Source organism: Cuculus canorus, chromosome 13 (genome assembly GCF_017976375.1).
Source record: "Cuculus canorus isolate bCucCan1 chromosome 13, bCucCan1.pri, whole genome shotgun sequence".
NCBI classification, from domain to species: domain Eukaryota; kingdom Metazoa; phylum Chordata; class Aves; order Cuculiformes; family Cuculidae; genus Cuculus; species Cuculus canorus.
In genome coordinates this window covers 20,227,959-20,248,825 of record NC_071413.1, presented here as the reverse complement: position 1 = coordinate 20,248,825, position 20,867 = coordinate 20,227,959, and the positions used below count along the sequence as shown (strand labels likewise).

At 45.8% G+C, this 20,867-nt stretch overlaps 1 protein-coding gene across 1 annotated transcript; it reads right to left on the bottom strand.

Annotated features, from left to right (window-relative positions):
• Positions 1 to 80: 80 nt before the first annotated feature.
• Positions 81 to 20,346, bottom strand: CMTM3 (CKLF like MARVEL transmembrane domain containing 3). The gene is made up of 5 exons (XM_009569944.2): positions 20,163 to 20,346; positions 11,857 to 12,012; positions 9,990 to 10,085; positions 8,608 to 8,725; positions 81 to 6,349 (listed from the first exon to the last, which is right to left on the bottom strand). The coding sequence occupies exons 1-5, from the start codon at positions 20,265 to 20,267 to the stop codon at positions 6,321 to 6,323; spliced, it is 504 nt and encodes a 167-aa protein (XP_009568239.1). The 5' UTR covers positions 20,268 to 20,346; the 3' UTR covers positions 81 to 6,320.
• Positions 20,347 to 20,867: the final 521 nt, after the last annotated feature.

Sequence of the window (20,867 nt, the reverse complement as noted above, 5' to 3'; positions counted from 1 at the left end):
TGAGCAAAAGGGAGGCAATTTTCCTTTTATCATATGAGCACAAGCCTGTTGTGTAATACCTGCGGTATTTTGCTTTTGAAGTAAGAAAAACTGTAATGTTTTGCCAAGGAAAATCTTCCAAGCGTACTCTGTGCAAATGCCGATCCTGACTCTGTTGTCCTTACTCAGGCAAAGTTCCCCATTGACTTAGGAGACTGCAGATCAGGTACCTGTTTATCACCAAATCCTGATCAAGGATTGAACAATATCACCAGTCAGTACACGTTCATGTAGAGACAATTTACGGCCTTGAAGGAATTTCAAATGTTTTTGGTAAGTGTTGTTGAAGTTCTCGTGCTGCGCAGGGGCCCAGCTGATAGCACAGACGCTTTCTGGTGCAGTACCTGTCACTGTCCCCTCGGCATCGGGAGCTGTAGATTACACGTGTAAGTGTGGCATTTTCCAGATATGTGTGAGCCACGTTGTTAATCCTTGACCAGTTTCAAAGGCAAGGTCGATACACAAGAAAACATAACCTCCAATTCATTTTTACACCAGTAATGAGTTTTCAATGTGTGCTTCTTTTCTGTTGGTTTTTATGCTAAACAAAAAAAACCACAATCTGAGGAATTGTAATGTCTTGCAATACAGAAAGCAGTCTTGTTTATAAAATCCATACTGATATTGCATAATTTAAATGGTGTATTTATCGGTTTTAAATGTCATTTTGCTGTTCCGATCTTTTGTATATGGGCACAATACTTTTTGTAAATTTTTTTTAATTAGTTGTCTTTCTGTCTTTTTCTTCCTGATATTTGAAGGTTTGAGCTCTCTGGATTTTCATGGTACTCTTCGTGTCTTCATAGTGGTAAAAGTCTGTATTTTTTTATGTAGGGAAAATGGTAGTTTTCTAACACTTATCTTGATCAATCTAGTATGGAATCATTTGTGAAGGACTTCCTGTTTAATAAATGGAGATATTAAAGTATAAAACATTGTCTTCATCTGTAATGGCAAAATATAAGCTCAGTATGCTGAGCATTGTGGTTGATGAGTTGATAATCCAGTAACAGCAGTTGCTTACATGCACTTCCTTTTCAAGGCAACGGCGTAGGAGTTCAGCATCAAACAAACCAATCCCGTCCAAGATGTTTGTGAACCCAGCTCTGACAAAATAAACCTCAGATGTGCAGGAGTTAAGGAAAAGCTATATATAAGTCCATGATAAGAGATTAGGCGTAGCAGAAAGCACACGGAACTGCTTTATTGCTGAAGCGGTTATGGTGGGATTGCTTTTGTGGAGGTTTCTCTGCCTGCTACATTGGAATGGGCCGAAACGCTGTATCTTGTGGTTGGCTGCATCATCTTCTGGACCGAAAAGCAGTCTTGGACCTGAAATGCCAGAGTGAACAGGTAACGCTCTGGCGTCTCAGGGGCTGTCGGCTGCACGCCCTACCTTGATGCAATTGGTATTTTTGGTGTCCAGGTGCTTTAGGTGTGAGGTGAAAGCACTGAGTCAAAAACAGTAAGAACTGAGGAAACGTATGGATGGTTCAATGATTGTTGGGGGAAGATTTGAGAATACGGATGATGCTTTTAAGACACTGCTTAGGGATAACATGCAGTGCAGAGGTGATTGGAGGTGTTGGTACGATTGAGCTTCTCCAGAAGTGTTCCCTGAGGAAATCATGTGCTTGTACGACTCTGCTAGAAGGTGAGCTGGTTCATTTTGCCTGTGTGGGGTTATCAGCAGTGGCGAATTGTAACCCAGGGTTGTGTTGCGTTGATCAGACCTGTTTAGAGATCAGGCCTCAATGAAATTGATGCTCTTTAAAAACAAAGAGATAAAGTGCTGGACTTAATGCCACATTGCTCCTGATGATGTTAGCTGGGGTGCTCCTTGGGCAAAAGAAGTTTTGTCAGCTGTTGAATAAAAAAACTAAACAAAAAAAGGTTTATTCTTTCTAACTTAAATGCTGAATCTTCGTCAGTCTCCTGGGCAGACTACAACTGATTTCTTATTTAATGTATCAGGCTAACAAAATGTGATACACAGCATCACAAATGTACAAACCAAAAGCACAGATATTACTTGGCCAAAATTAATACCGGGATTGCTGTTTTCTTTTTCAAGGAAATAGATTGAAAAATAGATATTTAATTTTTTTTTAATAAAAATACACTTATATTTTCTGAGTAGCGATGTTCTGCCTTTTGCCCTAGGAGTTTTGCGAAACATTCAGAGTCCTGTCAGTTCTTCCCACAAAGGAGGAATCTATTTTACAGTGAGGGTTTTTTGATATGGTCTTCTTTACTTAGAAGAAAATCAAGAGCTGGAGTCTCCATCCTACCATTAAACAATCCTCCATGCAAAAAGGTGTCTCAGATACCTTATAACCAAGATTTGCATTCTCCAAGCTTCTAAATTTCCTGCTTCCTTGTTGTGTTCTTGCTCTCTTTCTCTCTCCGTGCTCAGGAAAGGATTAAAGGATGGTTACAGGCAAATGTAAAACACAAGGCGATGCGTATCTTGCTCTTTGGGGCACTTTGGTTCCTGGTCTTTGTAATCAAGCCACTTCATTAATTATTTTTTCTCTCTTACAAGGTGGGTTGCAAGCTCCCTGCTATGAGGTGTAGCTCAGCCTAGTAGCAATATGCATATTTTCTCATTTATTTGTGCATTTTGGAAGTCGGAAACACGCACCATTAGTGTTTGGTTAGCAGTACACACTTAATGATACAGGCTGCTGGTCTCCTAGCAGGGGAGGATGCAGCTATAAAATCCAGGCTTAGAAATGTGTACAATGAACATTTAACAGAAGCATAATGAATGAAAAACATCTGCCTGCTATGCAGAGCATTAAGTTGTCTTCTGCTTTCCAGCATGCTGTTCTTCTCAAACACCACATAGGCTGAGATGCACTGCTTTTCCTTTAGGATCTTGGAAATTGCTTTGTCAGCTGGAAATGTAAGACTTGGAGCTGTATCAGGTGAAAAGCGAAATTAAGTGGAGTAATAGACAAAGTGTTAAAAGGACAGCCGAGCCTCTTGATTTCAGTGGGAATCTAAAACGGCTGCTTGGAAAGGTTTCCTGTCCAAGATGGCCACACAAGGCTGAACAAATCTCCCACAGATAAGTATAAAAGCTTTTTGACAGGAGAAGGTGGGAGAGAGACCTTCCAAGGGTGTGAGCGCTGTATGAAGTTGTTTGCCTGCGATGGCAGCTGATTGTTTTGCCTTCCTGCTAGTGACTTTGATTCGCAGTGTTAATACTAGAAGACTTCTTGCATCGTTTCTACTCAGATTTGTTCCACACTTGGTGTTGGAAACTCTTATATCTCCTTAGGTCTGCCTGCTGCTGAGTGCTGTTCAAACAGCACAGGAATTCCAGTAGGAATGGTTGGGCTCTGGCTGTAATGAACTCACATACTCAGCCCGTAAGGGTTTTGGAAATGGCTCCTGTTTGGAACAAGAATGATGTTGTGATGGAAAAGAGACGTTTGATTATGACCCTGCTGGTACAGTGACAGAAGAACTTCAGTGAGGCCTCTGTGCTGCAGGTGTAACAGGACGCTTGTGTCACCAATCCTGAATTGCAGAGAAACCAGTGCTCCCACTATTTTGATCTTGTCACTTGAGTTAAAACAAGCAAGCGAGCAAACAAAAAAGCCAACCAGTCTTTTCCTCTGCCCTGGCTCTGAGCTTAGTGCAGTATTGCTGCCAGGAGAGGAACAAAAGACTGAGTCAGCTCCCCTGGCTGCCCCAGTGAGGATTGGCTTTAAAGTAATTTTTAATTGAATTCTCTTTCCTGACATGATATTGATAAAATGCAGAAGTGTATTTTATTTCAATCATGGGAATCTCTTGTTAAATGAAAGGCTGGAATTTTTACATGAGTGCTTGACCCTGGGAGCAAACTGCTTAGAAGTAAGTGTAATCATCAAATACTTGAGTGCTAACAATGAAATGCTCTGGGCAGGCAGTTCGTTGCATACCTGCTAATGTAGTCCTGAAACAACTAATGAGAAATTTTGGTTGCTTCTCCTGTTGATGTTAGGAGTATTCCACAGTGAAAAAATCAACAAGAAACCTGAGCAGGTTTCAAGTTATAACTTGTCCATGAAGGGTAAATCCAAAGGGGTGATTGTTTACGAGGTTATTGGTTGGCAATTAAGAGCACAGAATCCCCAGCATCTACTAAATGCGCTAAAACTAATTCTTGGTTAAATCCTTTCATGCTTATGTGCCGAAGATGAAGTTTCTCCTTCCCAGATGTGTAAGCGTGAGTGAGTGGTCTCCGGTGCTGGCTCTGCGTGGTTGTCGCCTCCCCAGCACACAGTGTCCTCCCCAATGGAATTTCTTGAAACACCACTACTCTCGCTGGTCTGAGGCAAGGACATAAGTCCAGGCCTTAAAATAAGTAAAGACACCCAACGCTTCCATTAAAAGAGGTTTAATCCAGCATGGTTTCTAAATATTACCATGATCTGGTTTCCAGCTGTGACATGCAGTACAGTTTTTAATTAAAAAAAAAAGAGAAATACAAAACAATCGGATATAAAAAATGAGCCCAGGTCCCGCGACATCACAGTGTAAAATATGACAATAGAAAAGAAAAAAAATGTGGTATTTCATACCAGAAAAGGCTCAAAGAGCTTTTGCTCATAAAAGCAAAGATTACTTGTTCACATTTGGAAGCAACCATTTGTTTTGCTTTTATGCAGTGGTCTGGAAACAGGAGGTGAGGAGCTGCCTGTCAGACAGCTCTGCGTACGGCCAGCACCTTCCCAAGCCCCTGCTCGCTGTTAGGTACCGTGTTCCTGCCCGTCAGCAGCCAGCTGCCAGCAGGGAATTGGAACCCAAGCAGTGATTTTGTTCCAAAAGAAATCTGCTTTTATTGTTTTATCCCTGTTTTTCATTTACTCTGTTAGTACCATCTACTCTCATTTTAATTACTTTTTGTTAAGGCCACCTGTTCTGTTACTATTAATTTTTAAAAGACGTGTACAGGTTTCTTTGAAGTCGACCTGTCTGGTGCCGCACACAAGGCGGGTGCCACGCCTTTGCCAAGCAGCACGCATTTATAGGTGGACACAAAATAGTTCAAGGTAGGTTGTGCTAATGATGAAAATACCTTCTTGTAACGTTAGAAAGCTTTTTCCCTGGAATATCGGACCATGAGATAAATTGTGTCCTTCCAGGGATAAAAAAAACCCCAACCCAAACCAAACATCACCAAAAAAAGGGGGTTGGGAAAATGGATTTCACTGCAGACATTCTTTGGTTTGGAGGCTGGGTTGTTGCCGTTTCACAGTGGGAAGGATGTATTGCCCTCCTGGGGCCCAGATATCCTGAGTATTACAGAAAACAGCGCCTGTTTTGCAAACCCAGGGGACGAAGCCCAGCGGTGCTGCTCAGGGGAGGACCGGTGTTCGCAACCCAGAGCGTGAGATCAGTGCTATCTCGCACACAAATACCTGTGGGCTTCGATAGGCAGATGCTGTTGGATGGTGTTTGGCAAACCTCCCTTACGCATACGTGCAAACACGCATGAAGGCTTCCAGGCGAAGGGTAGGAAGGGGCTGGTAAGACAATGCCTCATCTGCTATACCTCGTATCCAGTGAAATTGCAGAAAATGGGATGTGACCCCATTCAAGCAGCTTAAAAAAGTGATACTCAATATTTGATGAGCTGCCTACCCTGCGGCTCGACTGTATTCTGCATTGAGGTTTGTTCTTGCTGCAGATTTCCAGTTGCCACTTTCTCTTGTCACAGACAGGTAGTAGATAGATATTGAAACCAACGTGTTGACTGTGATCTACGCCTTCAGTGCCTGAGATAGTGGGATACTCACACTTCAAATAAAGAAATACTGTTAGTTAATCAAGAAAAATACAAATAAAGTAGAGGCATTCTGAGCCTCTTCTTTGGCACAGAAAGAAGTATAAAAGCTATTAAATGTTAAAAAGATTTGGAATTAAGAAAGCGTATTAAAAGCTCCACTTATATGTTTAAAATACTACGTTCCCATTTTCTCTGTACATTGTGGTGCTGAGTAATGGAGGGGCAACAGCGAACTGAGATGCGTTGTTTGGAGACTGATGTCTGTGGCAGGTTAAACTACTGTAAAATTTGTAGTTCTGAAGGAGTGTCTAATGGCTTTGGGAATAGTCTCCTTTTCCACATCACTGCCCTATCAGAGCTTTGGTGATTCCACAAACAGTGGGGTGGAAAGAGGATACCGATGCTGAAATAAGGAGATACTTCAGTTGGCAGTGCGTTCAGCAAAGGGGAAAGTGCTTGATCATCTTGCCTTCACGTTTGGTTGGTGTTCGATCCTTCAGTCCGAGTCAGAATCTGAGTTTTCATCTGAAATTTAAAACAAGGAACAACAGTAAGAATGCAAACCGCGAATCCTTGCATCAGCATTAGCTGAGAGATCTGCTGCTCTTGGGCAGGTGTCTGCTTCCAAGGATGGGGCATAGTTCCGAAAAGGCTTGTAAAATGACCGTTCTAACATGACGGAGCTTTAAACGGTGTTTCAAAGGACTTGAGAAATGCTGTGGAGGTGCTTAGACCACTGCAACATAAATAACAGCTCAAGTGAAGTTTCAGCGAGGTTACTGGGGGCACGACCACCACCAGGAAGGCTGCTGAAGGGACGCTGCCTGTGCTAGAACTGCTGCTTGCTGTGGGTCACAGTTATGCGCTGCCACTTAAACCTATCTGAAAACCAGAAGTGTTAAGACATTAAGAAATCCCAGTGGACTTGCAGAGGTACAGCTTGCCCAAGCTTGAGACTCAGCTTGCAAGGCAGCAGGGATTCCTGGCCTTGGCAGTTGGGAGCCCCAGCGTGAGCATGAGTTTGGTGCTGGAGGAGCAGCGCTGCAGGGCAGAACCCTTCTTGCTCAAATCATTGACGCGAAGCTGCGTGTCTGCGCATTTGTAAGTTAATGTATTTCTTTTTCCATCACCAGGGAAAGGAGATCTAATCTGTAGCCTAATTTTGTACCCTTGTTACCTGATCTTCTCAGTGAGGTCAGTTCACTTTGTGGGGATAAGGAGCTTTCAGTCAGCCTGTTCCCTATGATCTGTTCCTTTAATTCTTTTCTTTGTTTCTTGTGGCCTAGAGCTTGTAAATCATTTAATATTCTCTAAAAACACCTAGAAGAGACTGTCAGCATTACTATATACCTTCTAGGATTCTGTACACCTCTTGCGTGTGTGTTTTTCAGGGTTTTGTGGATTTGGGGTTTGTGTGGGGTGGTTTTGTGGGTTTGCGGATACTTTTGGTATTTAGTGCAGAGCAGTTTTTGTCATCCGTGTCACTGCAATGAGTTGTGTCACAGGCACCTGAGACCTGATTTGGGCTCCTGAGTACTGGAAAATATCTACCTGTGTCCTGACTTGAAAGGGGTTTGATCTCCCAACAGCAGGTCCCTCTTTATCTATGATCCGAGGTGTAGTGCACCTCCTACGTTAGAGAGAAATTTGATAACAATCCTGTTAATTTAGTGCTGTGTGGCCCTTGGATATCAAGGGCATTTGCCTACAGACAGTCAAAGCTTGACCCCGAGGAAGAGGTAGTTGTGATAAGGAGATGATAAAGAGAAAAGTGCTACTGGATAAAAAGACTGTGGAGTAATGGTTGTTAATTATGGAGTGATAGAAAAAAAGTGATGTTTGTTTAAATAGTTTGTTTCAGTTGTTGAAAGCTGGGGAGAGGCTCTTGATCAGGGAGTGCAGAGATAGGATGAGGGGCAATGGTTTTTAGCTGAAAGAGGGAAGACTGAGATGAGATTTTAGGAAGAAATGTTTTCCTGTGAGGATGGGGAGGCCCTGGCCCAGGTTGCCCAGAGCAGTGGTGGCTGCCCCATCCCTGGAGGGGTTCCAGGCCAGGTTGGATGGGGCTTTGGGCAACCTGATCCAGTGGGAGGTGTCCCTGCCCATGGCAGAGGTGGAACTGGATGAGATCCCTTCCAACCCAAATCATTCTATGATTTTTTGATTTTTAAAGTAAGGCATCTTGATGGTAGGAAAAAAAATCTGTGCTACACAACCATTTCTGTAATTCGATTTGGGTCCTTTCAAAGTTAAATGGTGCAAAACTCTGAGAAACTTCCTATGGGGTCCACAGCGGGCTGAGGACCCCTGATTAATGCACCCAGAAGGAGATCATGGGGCGGGAAGTGGGCAGACAATATAGGACCATGCATGAAAGCAGTACCATCCATTCACAGATTGTTTATGTATAAGCTAATCCAATCATGCGGAGATGCGTGTGTTAATCAAGGGTATAAGAGGCACGCGTAAGATCAAGCCGAGGCTGGCCAGCCCTGTAACTTCAATAAAGAAACTTGCTTCCACATCACCGTGTCGTGTCTCAACAGCGACAACTTCCCATTCTTGGCTTGCTATTTATCTTTATAAATCACTGAAATTCTAGTTGTTGCACTTTAAGATGAACTAGCTTCATAATTCAGCATAACTGTGGCATTCAAACCCGTGGTAGCCAAGGAGAGAAGCTGTTAGTACTCTGTGAGAGCTCTTGCTCCTGTGAAGGGTGAAATGGAGAAGAACATCTCATGTTACACGCTTGTACAGCCCCACTGGGGAATTTTACCTACCTTCTGACTTGCGCTGTTCAGGGGCCTCGGAACTGCCTTGCTTGAGGAAAGCCACCAGGTCATTGAAGGTTATGTAGAAATCAATGGCGTACACTATCGTGGCTATAAATCCAAACACCTAACGTGGCAAAATCATACTCATTAACAGCTGTTTGCATCCACCAATGACAAACCACAATAATCAACAGAGGAAAAATTCATAAAGAAAACCTGGGCTTGATTTGTTTGGGCTGTGCCTTTCTGAAAAGACGGGGCAGGGAAACATCCCTGACCCATTGGCACCAACTACATTACAGCTCATTTGGACTCCTGAGTAGTGATCCCTGCAGCTGCTCTGTCAGATGGTGCTCAGCCCTTCCCTACGCTACGCTGCTCTCTGGCTAAGGGCACGTTCTGAGCATCAGCGTTGCTCTGTGCTGGGAGGGGCAAAAGAAGGTAATGAGCACCTCCACTACCCCAGGGCCTCCCCGGTCACCTAGAAATCACCTTAATTGCTCTCCAAATAATTTGCTACTGGTTTGCAAGGAGATGGGTCTATTGCAGAGTGGACTAGACTGAGATAAGATCCTGAAGTTACCTATTCAGTGTCAAAGCAGCAGCAGTGTGGCAAGAACAAGCTGGTTTTCAGTTGGAGAAGCTGAATGCTGTAAATGCTGTTGCGTTGCTGCGTGTCTGAACAGAGAGACAAAGATTAAACCAAGGCCTTTGTTTTGAAATTGAGTATGATGGGATGGTCTGGGAAGGGCTGTTGGCTAGCTCTACTGCACCTTGTTCTTCCCTTGTAAAATCATTATGCAAATTTTATTTCTGCTGCATATATTATTGATGCTTAGAGCTGAGTTGCAGATGGTGAGGCTGTATCTTATTTCTGAACACAAAATGCTGACGACAAAAGCTCTCTTCTGGGCAGTCCATATACTGGAGGCTAAAATGACACTGCTCTTGTTTCAACTCATCCAAGTAAAATTATGCAGTAGGGGCATGAGGTTGAAATTACTTAATTTAGACTGTCCTTAGTAATTACAGGCCTGGTTTCCTTTAATATTATTGTTATTCTCTCCATTCAAGGATCTGGATGTTCTTTGTGGGAATGGAGTTTACCTTCCCTGTACAGCTGATGAAATAAAGAAGCAGAATAGATGCCTTCCCTAAGTGGAACAGTTAGCGCTGAGCAGTGCTGTTAGGATGGTAAAACTCTTCGTTGATTCAAAACCTGCTTTTCTAAATACCCAACAATTTCTTCCTTGCTTTAGACAAATCTAATTCTCCGTTAGTTAACTGAAGAAACTTGCAATGTGGTCACACCGGAATTAATTCATTTTGAAAGCCTGACTGTACACAGATCACCAGAAAAGCCAAGCGGAAAGCTCAGGTCTACTTACTCCTGCTGCTTTCGATGCTCCATCGGTGTATTTTGAGACAGCAGCAATTGAAATGGCAAAGTAAATAATGGCAGCAGTGACGCACCGCAAGAAATCCTGTAAAATAAGCAGTGTTGCATTCGTGAATTACTCCTTAATTCCAACATACAAACATCTCCAAAAGTGATTTTGGGAATGACCGTTAACCCCCTTTGTCGTCGTGTCGGTGGGCTCGCCTGGTGCTGGAGTGACAACCTCTGGCGTTTTGTAGCAGATGAATTGCTCATCTGGGAAATATTTTTAAATGCGAGATGATCGGAATGTTGGCATTGGCTTCTGTTTCTAGAGATGCTGGTCAAAATCCTGCTTGTAAACTGTGTATGTTGGGCAGGCCTTTCTTAGGTTGCAGAGGGCTGTCTTTCTGTGACATTTGACTCAGCGCAGCAAGGGCAAATTGAAGAATCATTTGAAATGCCTTAAAAAGTCTCATCTTTAAGCAGAACTCCTGTGTTACCAAAGGCTCTGGAGGAGCGTACCGGTTCCTGCGGGGAGCAGCGTCTTGCAGGAACTCCTCATTTAGGAACTAAGCACTTTCTTTAGTGTTTAAAAATATGATTTCTGCTCGGTATGTATACTTACAACTCCCTCATACTGACGATCCTCATCGAAATATGTGCTGCTGTGGCTGAGACTACAGCTCCGCAGGGCAGGGGCCGTTCCCTGCAATCCAAACAGCGATGGGCTGGAGCAAAGGTGCCTTTAAACTATACGTTAAATGAAGAGCTGTAATTCCCAGGGCATGTGTAAATCATGTGAGTTGGAATAACAGCATCTTGACCTCTGTTCACAATTAAATATTCTGCCTTTTTAGAACAGATGGATGAATAAGATACTGCCCAAACCAAAAATCCTACAAGGAGCTTGACACCTCTGCAGTCAGCATGAGGTCAGTTATCTCTAGGCCGGCTGAAGTATATTATGGTAATGGACATCATAAATATAGAAGCTCTTTTTTTGGTCTGAATCCTGGAATCAGATGCATGCAGAAGGCAGGAAAAGGATGGAACTGAGATTACAATCTGAAAGCCTTGCTCACTGTCATAGTCACTGCTATAGCTTTATCCACCAGGGCCCTTGCTAATGTTATTTTTATACATTGAGAGCTCTAATTCAAATCTCACTGTAACGAGCTGTTGCAAAACTGTACCAAAAGAGAATCCAAATCGATTGGATTAGCGTATTTTATAAGCATTTGTACTGCTAGACAAATGCTGTCTTTCCAGTGCACGCCTGAAGCAACAGAGACATCCAGTGGCCAGGGTGCAGTAACCACTGGCGACTGCGAACCTGAAACCTCCAAAGGAGCAGCCAGTGGTATTCTTTAGGTGAATAAGCATTTGCCAGCAAGACTTGCAGGGCTTCCCCCCTAACAAAAGTAGCTGTCAGTTTGTTTGCATGTGAGTATGACTCTGCATCTCAACAGGACCTACCTGAGAGTCCAAAAACATTTTAGTAGGATATGCCTTATGATGCAGTGCCTCAGTTTCCCCGCTTGTAAGGGTGGTGATATTACAAAGACCCCAGCAGTGGTCAGACTGAGTTAGGCTGACGTTGCCAGCTTTTGAAGATCCAGCCCTAACCTATTTGCCTGGAATCAGGTATACATTCTGTGCTTTAATAAAACCATGCTTTGTGTCAGCAGCAGCACAGCTACGGGATGTAGTATGGTGTAGATTAAAGAGCGCTTTTTGAATGAGAGGCGATCAGGACAGGTTCCTAATAAGGGGGTGAAGTTGTTCGCAGTCAGCCTCGGCTCCCACAGAATCCCTTTAACTCCTGTCATACCCTACAATTAAATCTGTGGGTTCATACTGCGCATTTCACTTACCGTCAAAGGCCAGTAGACTCCTTTAAACTTCTCATTAAGTTTGGAGGCATAGGCAAAGAAAAGAAACAGCGCCAGCAGAAACTCTAGGAGTGGTGCCATCATGAAAGAGGCAGCTAGAGATGCAATATAGCAGATAAAGATGATGAACGACAGCACCTACAGAAAAGGGAAAACACCAATTATTTGCATGGAATAGCAGAGCCTCTGGCAGCTGAGCAGCTTTGAAGCATGGCATCTATTTCAGTGTGTGTGAAATCAACTTTCCAGAGAGCTGGGTGGATTTGCACCTCTCCGAGTCAGTAATTTGCTCTGGATTGTAAACGGTTCTGACAATGTAATTCTGAAAATAGAGTGGGCCATTGCCAAGCAAACAGAGCTCGAAGCTTTCAGCTGTGACAGTTCTCGTTTGAAATCCAAATCATTGCTCAGACAGCCTGAAGTAACTCAGCATTTATAATCTTCTTAGGGTTGAAGGAAAAAAGTCTGCTGTTGATGGATAGAAAAGAGCTAAGAATTAATTGTTCTGTGATTTTTAGAAGTCCCTGGTCTACTCTTCCTGTGTACGAGGTCTGACACTAAAACCCTGAGACTGCCTGTAACTCTTTATTTAGCACATTACGAAAATCAGCTACAATCGCCTTCACAGCACTTCCCTTCTGAGCTGAGACTTGGCTGCATACGACGCTGCCAACATCCAAAGCAATTCCACAGATAACTTTGCAGAAGGCTATGGAGGATCTCCATTAGTTTTGCTTTCACATCTTCCATTGATAAAAAATGGTTCCTTTGAGCACCAACTGGATCTCTGGGAAGAGGCAGAAACGGCAGGGAGCCAGGGTCTGGTGAACAGGGTGTTGTTATGAGCTAAAACCTGCTTCACAAAGCGCTGCGGGCTGGTGTGGTGTCTTGGTGTGAACATGCTGTTCACTCGCACAGCAATATTTTCCACCCAAGGGTAAGAAAACGTCTCTCTTCGAACATTCACCCACTTGCATTGAGCAAAGAGATCAAGCTGAGCCTTGTCTCGCTGTGACTGGTCAGAACATGTTCTGTACCCATGTCTCTGTCTCCCTCCTCCCACTCTTGGTTCTCCAGCTGTAGGGTCAGTCTCTTTTGTGTTGGACCTCGTAGAGAGCCGTTTCAGAGAGCGATAGGATTGATAACTCCCATAGATCTGTGTTATCTCCATATTTCCTTATAGACAAAGCTAAGATGTGGCACAATCTCACTCGCATAATGTTGAAAACAGATGTGTTATTTTCCCCCCAAGGGCATGTCTGAAGGCAGATGTGGCTTCTTGACAAGCAGAAGCGCTTGCACTGTGATGATCAATGCGTTTGCCTCACTGAATTTAAAATCTATGGATTTATTTGCTTGCTGCTACTATGTGTTCTTGGGAATCGCCTGTACCTCAAAAAATCATCATTTTACTTGAATAATAAGGTTCCTATAATTAATTATGAATTAATAATTACTCCTATGAGAGGTCAGGCAGCCCTCAAATACATGTATCAAAAGACCCTACTTAGGTTTAGGGTGCAACCAAGCAGTTCAATCCTGTTGAAATAATTTCTTAATTAATGAGCCTTTATTCTGAGCCTGATTTTGAGGGAACACAGTTCTGGACCAGCACACCAATAACTGGAGTATATTGTTTAGATCCATTCGGACTGGGTGGTGAAGTTTGAGAGGATGTGATGCTCTTGGGAAGATACTGTATTTATCTTAAAATGCCTCTGTATTGTTTTTGTCTCATTGAGTTGTAAGAAATGGATCTGGTCTGACATAGAGAGTTCCGTTCTGTGTAGAGTTAATATTTACCTTATTTGTTGTTAATTATCCTATTATTTTTTGCTTACATAGGCTCTTGCAGGCTTCTCTAGTGTTTTGGTACAGAGGAGGGGACTCAGTGCATCCTATGCTTAACATGGTATTTCATTGCTGGGAATGAAAAGTGATACGTACTGTTTGAAAATAAGTGGATATAACAGAGCTTGAAAGCTGTTATGAGGAAACAGGAACTTCTCCCTCCTTCCTATCATACCGCCTATTCCCTTCCCACGCCCATGGAACACAAACAGAAGGGACCAGGCTTTAGCTTTGTGAATCTGCTTCACCAGCATTTGTGGACTATAACTGAGACACAGTTCGATCTTTTCTTGCTTTAACAAGCAGTCCCGAGGTACCGGTAACCCCTGGGTTCTGGTGGGATGATGCCAGTCTCATGCTGCCACTTCCTAAGCCCCGATGAGCAGTAACGGAGCTCATCAGTAACTGATGCTCTGGGCATTACAGCCACTGTGAGTGGTGGGCTGGAGTCCCCCAAGCTCGCCACTCTGCTCGCCACTCCTGACTCTGCTTGTCAGCATCCCATGTTCCATGCAGGGAACTTGCACGTCAAGGCCATATTAAAACCCAAACGCCCTTGATCTGCAAGCGGTTCCTTGATGTCACTGGATTATTGATGGTAATAAGGGAAAGAATCCCACATGAGGCGGAGTAATTGTTCCCCAGTGACGCATCATTCCTCATTCTGGAGGCATTCGGGGACGGAAAGGCCCGAGGGAGATTTTACGTGAAGTACATGCCTATAAAATCATGGACCAGCTTTTGAGAAAGAAGGTTTGAAGGACGGTATTTTTAGATGCTACAGTCTTCATTGAGGCAAGGCTGGGAGGCGCGAGCAGACGTGAGAAATAAAAAGAAGGAGGTGCCTGAGGGCTCTGTCGAGCAACTATGGTGCAACAGCTTGTCCTTTGGTTGCCTTTTGTTGTCTGCCTGGAGCTCTGTCGCAGCCCTGATGTGGCGTCTAATGCCAGATCTCCTCGGTGAGCTGGGGAGAGCCCCATGGAAGCCAAGAGCCCACAAAGCTCTCCGCTTTTTGATGTTTCCCATTTCTCTTTGTTCAGACTTCTGCACCTCTTTTTCTGAAGCTGTGTGTTTAAAAATGATTACCAAGAAAGGTCAGGCAGTGGGATCTTGTCAGTTTTTAACATGCCAAAAATACCCCAGTAAAGAGCAAGAGAGGAAGTTTGTGAGAATCAGTGCAGTTGTGAGTTAATTTTTAGCACTTGCAGACTCAGAAAGGCCTCCTGCTTCTGGGATAAAACAAAACGCACTGCTTTATCAGTTTTGTCCATTTGTATTAACACAGGGTTGTCCTTTTTTCCTTTGAGATTACATCCTTGGCACTGCTGGCAGCTGGGAGTCCGAGTTGTTCTGTGCTGCTGTCGCAAGGTCAGTGTGATTGTTGCCACCTTCACTGTGGATGCAGAAAGCTGTAATACGGCAAAGAACAGAGCAGGATCCTTTCACAGTCTGGCAGTGGTAGAATTATAAAAAATCCTAGCAAAAAGGAGTCCTGCTCTGTCATTCAGCACCATTTTTTGTGGGAATGGGAATGCTCTTAAAGGAGAAAGAACTATTGCACGTTACTTTTCCTTTTTTAAAGGAACCTGTTGGGTACTGCATTTCAAAAAGTGATTTTCAAGTAATTATTACTTAATATCGTGTTGCTGGGCTTCTTAAACTGGCCAGGCATTACGAAGCTATACTTGATCGTATAACCAGCTTGCAATTTAAGGTATAAAAATTCATTAGTTACACGGGTTTGAAAGTACTGTGCTCCTTACGGGAGGGGGGGAGCTGCTGAAGTGCTGAGATCCCAGCAGAGCGTGAAGGTGTCCGCATCCTCTGTGGAGGGCGAACAGACCCCCTCGCAGCCCGGTGAGGATGCTGCGGGGGCCGGGAAGCAGCTGACACCATTGCACACTACCCCAATGGCCTGGGGCCCTCCACTCGCCGCTCCACGCGGCAGTTCAGAGAAGACTGAAAAGACAGCAAACAGACAGGAAAAGAGGAGGAAAACAGGCAGAATGATTTCTATGTCCTCTGTGTCACCGCAGGACACATACAGGACAACCTGACAAATTCATACTGCATTTGTATTAAAACCTAAATGTAGTGCCAGTGCGTACTGGCGTTGAGGACTGAGATGTCTGTTCCAGGAGTCACCAAGACTAGCACAAAAGTTTGGCTAAAACAGGCAGGGTGAGCAGCACGGAGTGTAAATGTGGACCTTGTCTGGACAAGCTCTGTTGACAGGTGGGAAAGTGGCTGTGAAATGGCTCCAACAGGGCTGAGAGGACTGAAAAAATGCATCTCAAGACCGCACAAGAGCATGGATGAGATGTTGACCTTCAAGATAGCAAGTCGAGTATTTAGAAAAAATGAGTGGCTTAAGAGGAGTGTTAAAATAAACAGAAGAAATAATAGTATGGGGAGAAAAGAGAAATGAAAGAGAAAATTAACCTGACAGATAAGAGAATGGTGAATGGAAAGTGGAGGAGCAAGACAGTGAGACTAAATAAGATCAGGAGAGATGATGTTACTGCTGCTTTGTGTCTGTCTAGCTATCCCAGGCGAAATAAAAAATTAATAAGGCAGAAAGATCAAAAGAAAAAGGAGGGGAGGGGCAACTTCCTTCTTTGAATAAATTTGAGATTATAATTAAGCTTCTAGCAATAATCAGCTTCATCACCAGCCTACCTTGTTCTGGATGAGGCACCAGAATGCTCAGACCTGGTAGCCCACAGTGCATTTATCTGCTGATGTGGAAATTACATCCCAACATTGTCAAGATCCATACTCCCTTCATGTGAAAATGTGTGTAAATGTTATTTTTGAAAAGCAGGCACAGCAGTTTCCTTCAGTCTGCACAAAGCAATTCCCACTGGCAGCACTGAGCTCCTGCGCTCCTGGTGCAGCCGCGGCTCCAGCGCTCCCAGCCACTCCTGGCAGCACGAGGGAAGGGAAGAGCCTGGGCTGCATCACAGAATCATTAAAGGTTGGAGATAATCCAGTCCAACCGTCAGCCCAGCACCACCGTGCCTACTAAACCAGGTTCCAAAGTGCCCCATCTACGTACTTTTTGAACCCCTCCAGGGAAGGAGACTCCACCACTGCCCTGGGCAGCCTCTGCCAGGGCTTCACCACTCTGTCAGTAAAGAAGTTTTTCCTAATATCCAATCTGAACCTCCCTGGCGCAACGTGAGGCCATTTCCACTCATCCTATCCCTGGTTACCGGGGAGAAGAGACCAGCACCCGCTTCACCACAGCCTTCTCTCAGGGAGCTGCAGAGAGCGATGAGGTCTCCCCTCAGCTTCCTCTTCTCCGAGAACGTGGCGCTTGTCTTCATTTACAAATTTGGAGTCCGTCTGCCGTAACTTATTACAGCTGATCCCATCATTTGCCAGCCAATTCTCCTGGGAAAAGCAAAGCTTTTTACTGCAGTTCCTTCCCCCAGCACGGTCCCTGGGCTGAGGGGATTTGCTGAAGCGAGCCTCTGCTCCCTTTGTGCCACACATCAAAAAAGAGAAGTACCTATAACCATCTACCCTGGTCAAGGCATGTTTGGAAGCTGCTGCTTTGCTCGGGCGGCACTGTATTTTCCAGTATATGGTGGTTTGCTTTTTGAATGTTGAAAGAACTGACTTGGCATTTCCTGCAACTGAACAGAGAGCAGAACAGAGCTCTACCTGCAGAGACGCCCACATCTGCCTGACTTAAAAGACAGAGAAATAAAGCGCATTTCTTGTGACTTTGCCAAGCTGCTGAGATATTTGGTAACGAATGCTGAGAACCCTGTTTTGTTTCTGAACAAAAGTCACTATTCAGCAACTGTATCCCATGAATATTATTTACATGCGCTTACGCCGAACCCCACGTTAGTTCTGTGTTAAAGAGGAAAAACCAAACGTTCGAGGCAAAACACAAAGCTAAAGATGAAACAGATTTAAACTATGATTGATTGAACTTGGATTGATCTTCAATTATTTGGCACCGCGTTTCACTAATTGTACACAGACTGGATTTATTCCTGGGCCTGTGTTGTCTTCAAGGATTTCTTCTGGCAAAGCTGAGACAACTGGAGAGAAACTCCTGCTGCCTCCTCTGTGCCAAGAAAGATCATGAGCACGTGGGCTGGCCCGCGAGGAGTGCACAGAACGCCTTCCTGCAGATGGGATTTTAGAGCTGCCTTCAGCCAGCCAAACCCTCGAGAAGCCCTGAGTGGCCTTACAAAGGATAAATCCCCGCTTTGTCAAGACGGAGAAGTTTTTATTACTCCAAGGAGGCGTAATCAGTGCTTCTCTATGACAACAAAGGGTGAGTCTGATCCCATGACCAAAACAGTATTCCTCAAGTATGTCATCATTCAGAGATGTTAAAAAGCCAGGCGCTGTGAAAGTCACAATTTCCTGGCTGTAGGCTCGTATAGGAAATGCCAATACGTGTTATGGTATGTAACAAACCCACGTGCCAAAGGAGCAAAGTTACTTGGGCACTGCTGTCTTCTAAATGTCTGTTTTCGTGAGCTATGGATGCTGTAGTGATGGGGGTACCCAGAATTTTTACAGTAGTTTTGGTGGAGCCAATACAGCCGGTGGCCGGCTGCTGCCCAGCCCACGTTCCCCACCACAGAAAGCCTCCTCCTCTCCAGAACGAAGCAGTTTTCCTCTCAAAGGCGGCCTCACACCTCCTGGCCGGTCCCTTGCCTCTGCCACAGGGCAGCGCCCACAGCCTCGTGATCTTGCAAGGCTGGACAGGGAGCCTGATGGCGATGCTTCCTCCTGCCGCTGCCTTCCCCGTCTCTTGCATTTCCCTGTTCCCTTCTCTGGGCACAGCCAGAGGGACCCGACAGTGCTCGGTGCTCTTCACTCCTGCTTTAGGCTGTCCTGGTATTGACTACCGGCTGTCAAAACTCCAGCTACAATTGCAGAGAACATAGTGTTTTGATTTTTTTTGTTAATTCTGGTGTAAATGATGTTGAAAATCTAATTTCAATTCACTAACTTACTCTTAATTGATGTTTGGCTGTCAAATTCCTGCTGCCCCTGGGTGAGTTTTCTCTATCCCTAACAGGTGGGCACTGTTTCATCTGTTGGGCTTTAAGCCTTTACAAGTAAAATACCAGAAAGCGTTACACCAAAAATCAAATGCCGCCACCCAGATCTCAGCACTGGGACCTAAATGAAAAGAAAAACAGTGTACTTCTGGAAGAGTAGTGTTTCTGTTGCCAGGCTAAGCTCATTTCTAATGCTGATTAGTTTGGTGCCTTCACAGTTGGCTTCATAGTGGTGGGTGAGCGTGTCCCTCTGTGAGGGACAAATGTGGCTTTCCCAGTGCACAGGACAGATCTTGATGCCCTGTATGATGCTGCACATTTTAATTTAATGATTAAAGTCTGTCTTGGCGTACTCGCGTCAAGCTGTCCTGCCCCTCCCACCTCTCCCAAGGCACCAGAAGATCATGCACATCTGGTTGGGAGCGACACTGGGTTCCCACTGTGAGTAGGTGAAAACAAAATCAAAGCTGTTCCTAAGCAAAAAGGGGTTGTGGGTAACATGGAGCACACCTAAGGCACAGGACGCTTAACGTGATCAGTGTTTTGGTTTCCTAATGTGCTCTGCCTGCACACAACCAGCTGAACTTTCAGCCCTGAAACAGCTTCCAGCTGCTCCAGGAAAGCTGGGGAGGGACTCTATCAGGGAGTGCAGGGATAGGATGAGGGGGAACAATTTTAAGCTGAAAGAGGGGATATTGAGGTGAGATGAGCCCAGAGGAGGCCGTGGAGATGATCTAGGGTGCTGGTGGATGAGGTGCTCAACCTCATCCTGCTCACATGAGCAGGCAATGTGTGCCCACAGCACGGAAAGCTGTGTCCTGAGCTGCATCCAAAGCAGTGGGAGCAGCAGGACAAGGGACGGGGGGTTCTGCCCCTCTGCTCCGCTCTCCTGTGAGCTCAGCTGTCCAGGTCTGGAGTCCTCAGCTCAGGAGGGACATGGAGCTGTGAGAGCTGGTCCAGAGGAGGACATGGAGGTGATTGATACAGGGCTGGAGCAGCTCCTGTACCAGGACAGGCTGAGAGGGTTGGGGTTGTTCATCCTGGAGAGAAGGCTCCGGGGAGACCTTAGAGCAGCTTCCAGTGCTGAAAGGGGCTCCAGGAAAGCTGGGGAGAGGCTCTGGATCGGGGAGGGCAGAGATAGGGTGAGGGGAAGCAGTTTTAAGCTGAAAGATGGGAGATTGAGATGAGATCTTGGGAAGAAATGTTTTGCTGTGAGGGTGGGGAGGCCCTGGCCCAGGTTGCCCAGAGCAGTGGTGGCTGCCCCATCCCTGGAGGGGTTCCAGGCCAGGTTGGATGGGGCTGGAGCCCCTGATCCAGGGGGAGGTGTCCCTGCCCAGGGCACTCGATGGGTTTGAGGTCCTCCCCCCCGGCTCCGCGCGGGTTCCCGCGGCTCCCCCTTACCGCCTCCGCGGGCAGCAGCCGCCCCTTGCGGGACCGCAGGAACTCCCGGGGCGGCAGCAGCGAGCGCAGCGCCGCGGCCCCGCCGGCGGCCCCGGGATCCTCCATCGCCGCTCGCTCCGCCGTGCGGGTGGTTTTCCTCTCTCTCTCTGAAGGAGGGAAGCGGAAATCGTGACACTGCGGAAAAGCATTTCAGCATCCCCAAATCTGGGCGGCGGGGGCGGTGTCCGCCCAGCGCGGAGAAGGGCTGCGGGGGGAGAGGGGGAGAGGCAGCCCGGAGCCCCCCGGGCTGAGTGAAACCCCTGCACAGCGCCCGCCCGAGGCTCCTGCTCGGGCTGCCCCGCGGGATGGGGGGAGGACATCAAAGCCCATCCAGTGCCACCCCTGCCCTGGGCAGGGACACCTCCCCCTGGCTCAGGGGCTCCAGCCCCATCCAACCTGGCCTGGAACCCCTCCAGGGATGGGGCAGCCACCACTGCTCTGGGCACCCTGGGCCAGGGCCTCCCCACCCTCACAGGAAACATTTCTTCCTAAGATCTCATCTCAATCTCTCCTCTTTCAACTGAAAAACGTCCCCTCTTGTCCTGTCCCTGCCCTCCCTGATGCAGAGCCCCTCCTCAGCTTTCCTGGAGCCCCTTTCAGCACTGGAAGGTGCTCTAAGGTCTCCCCGGAGCCTTCTCCTCTCCAGGATGAACAACCTCAACTCCA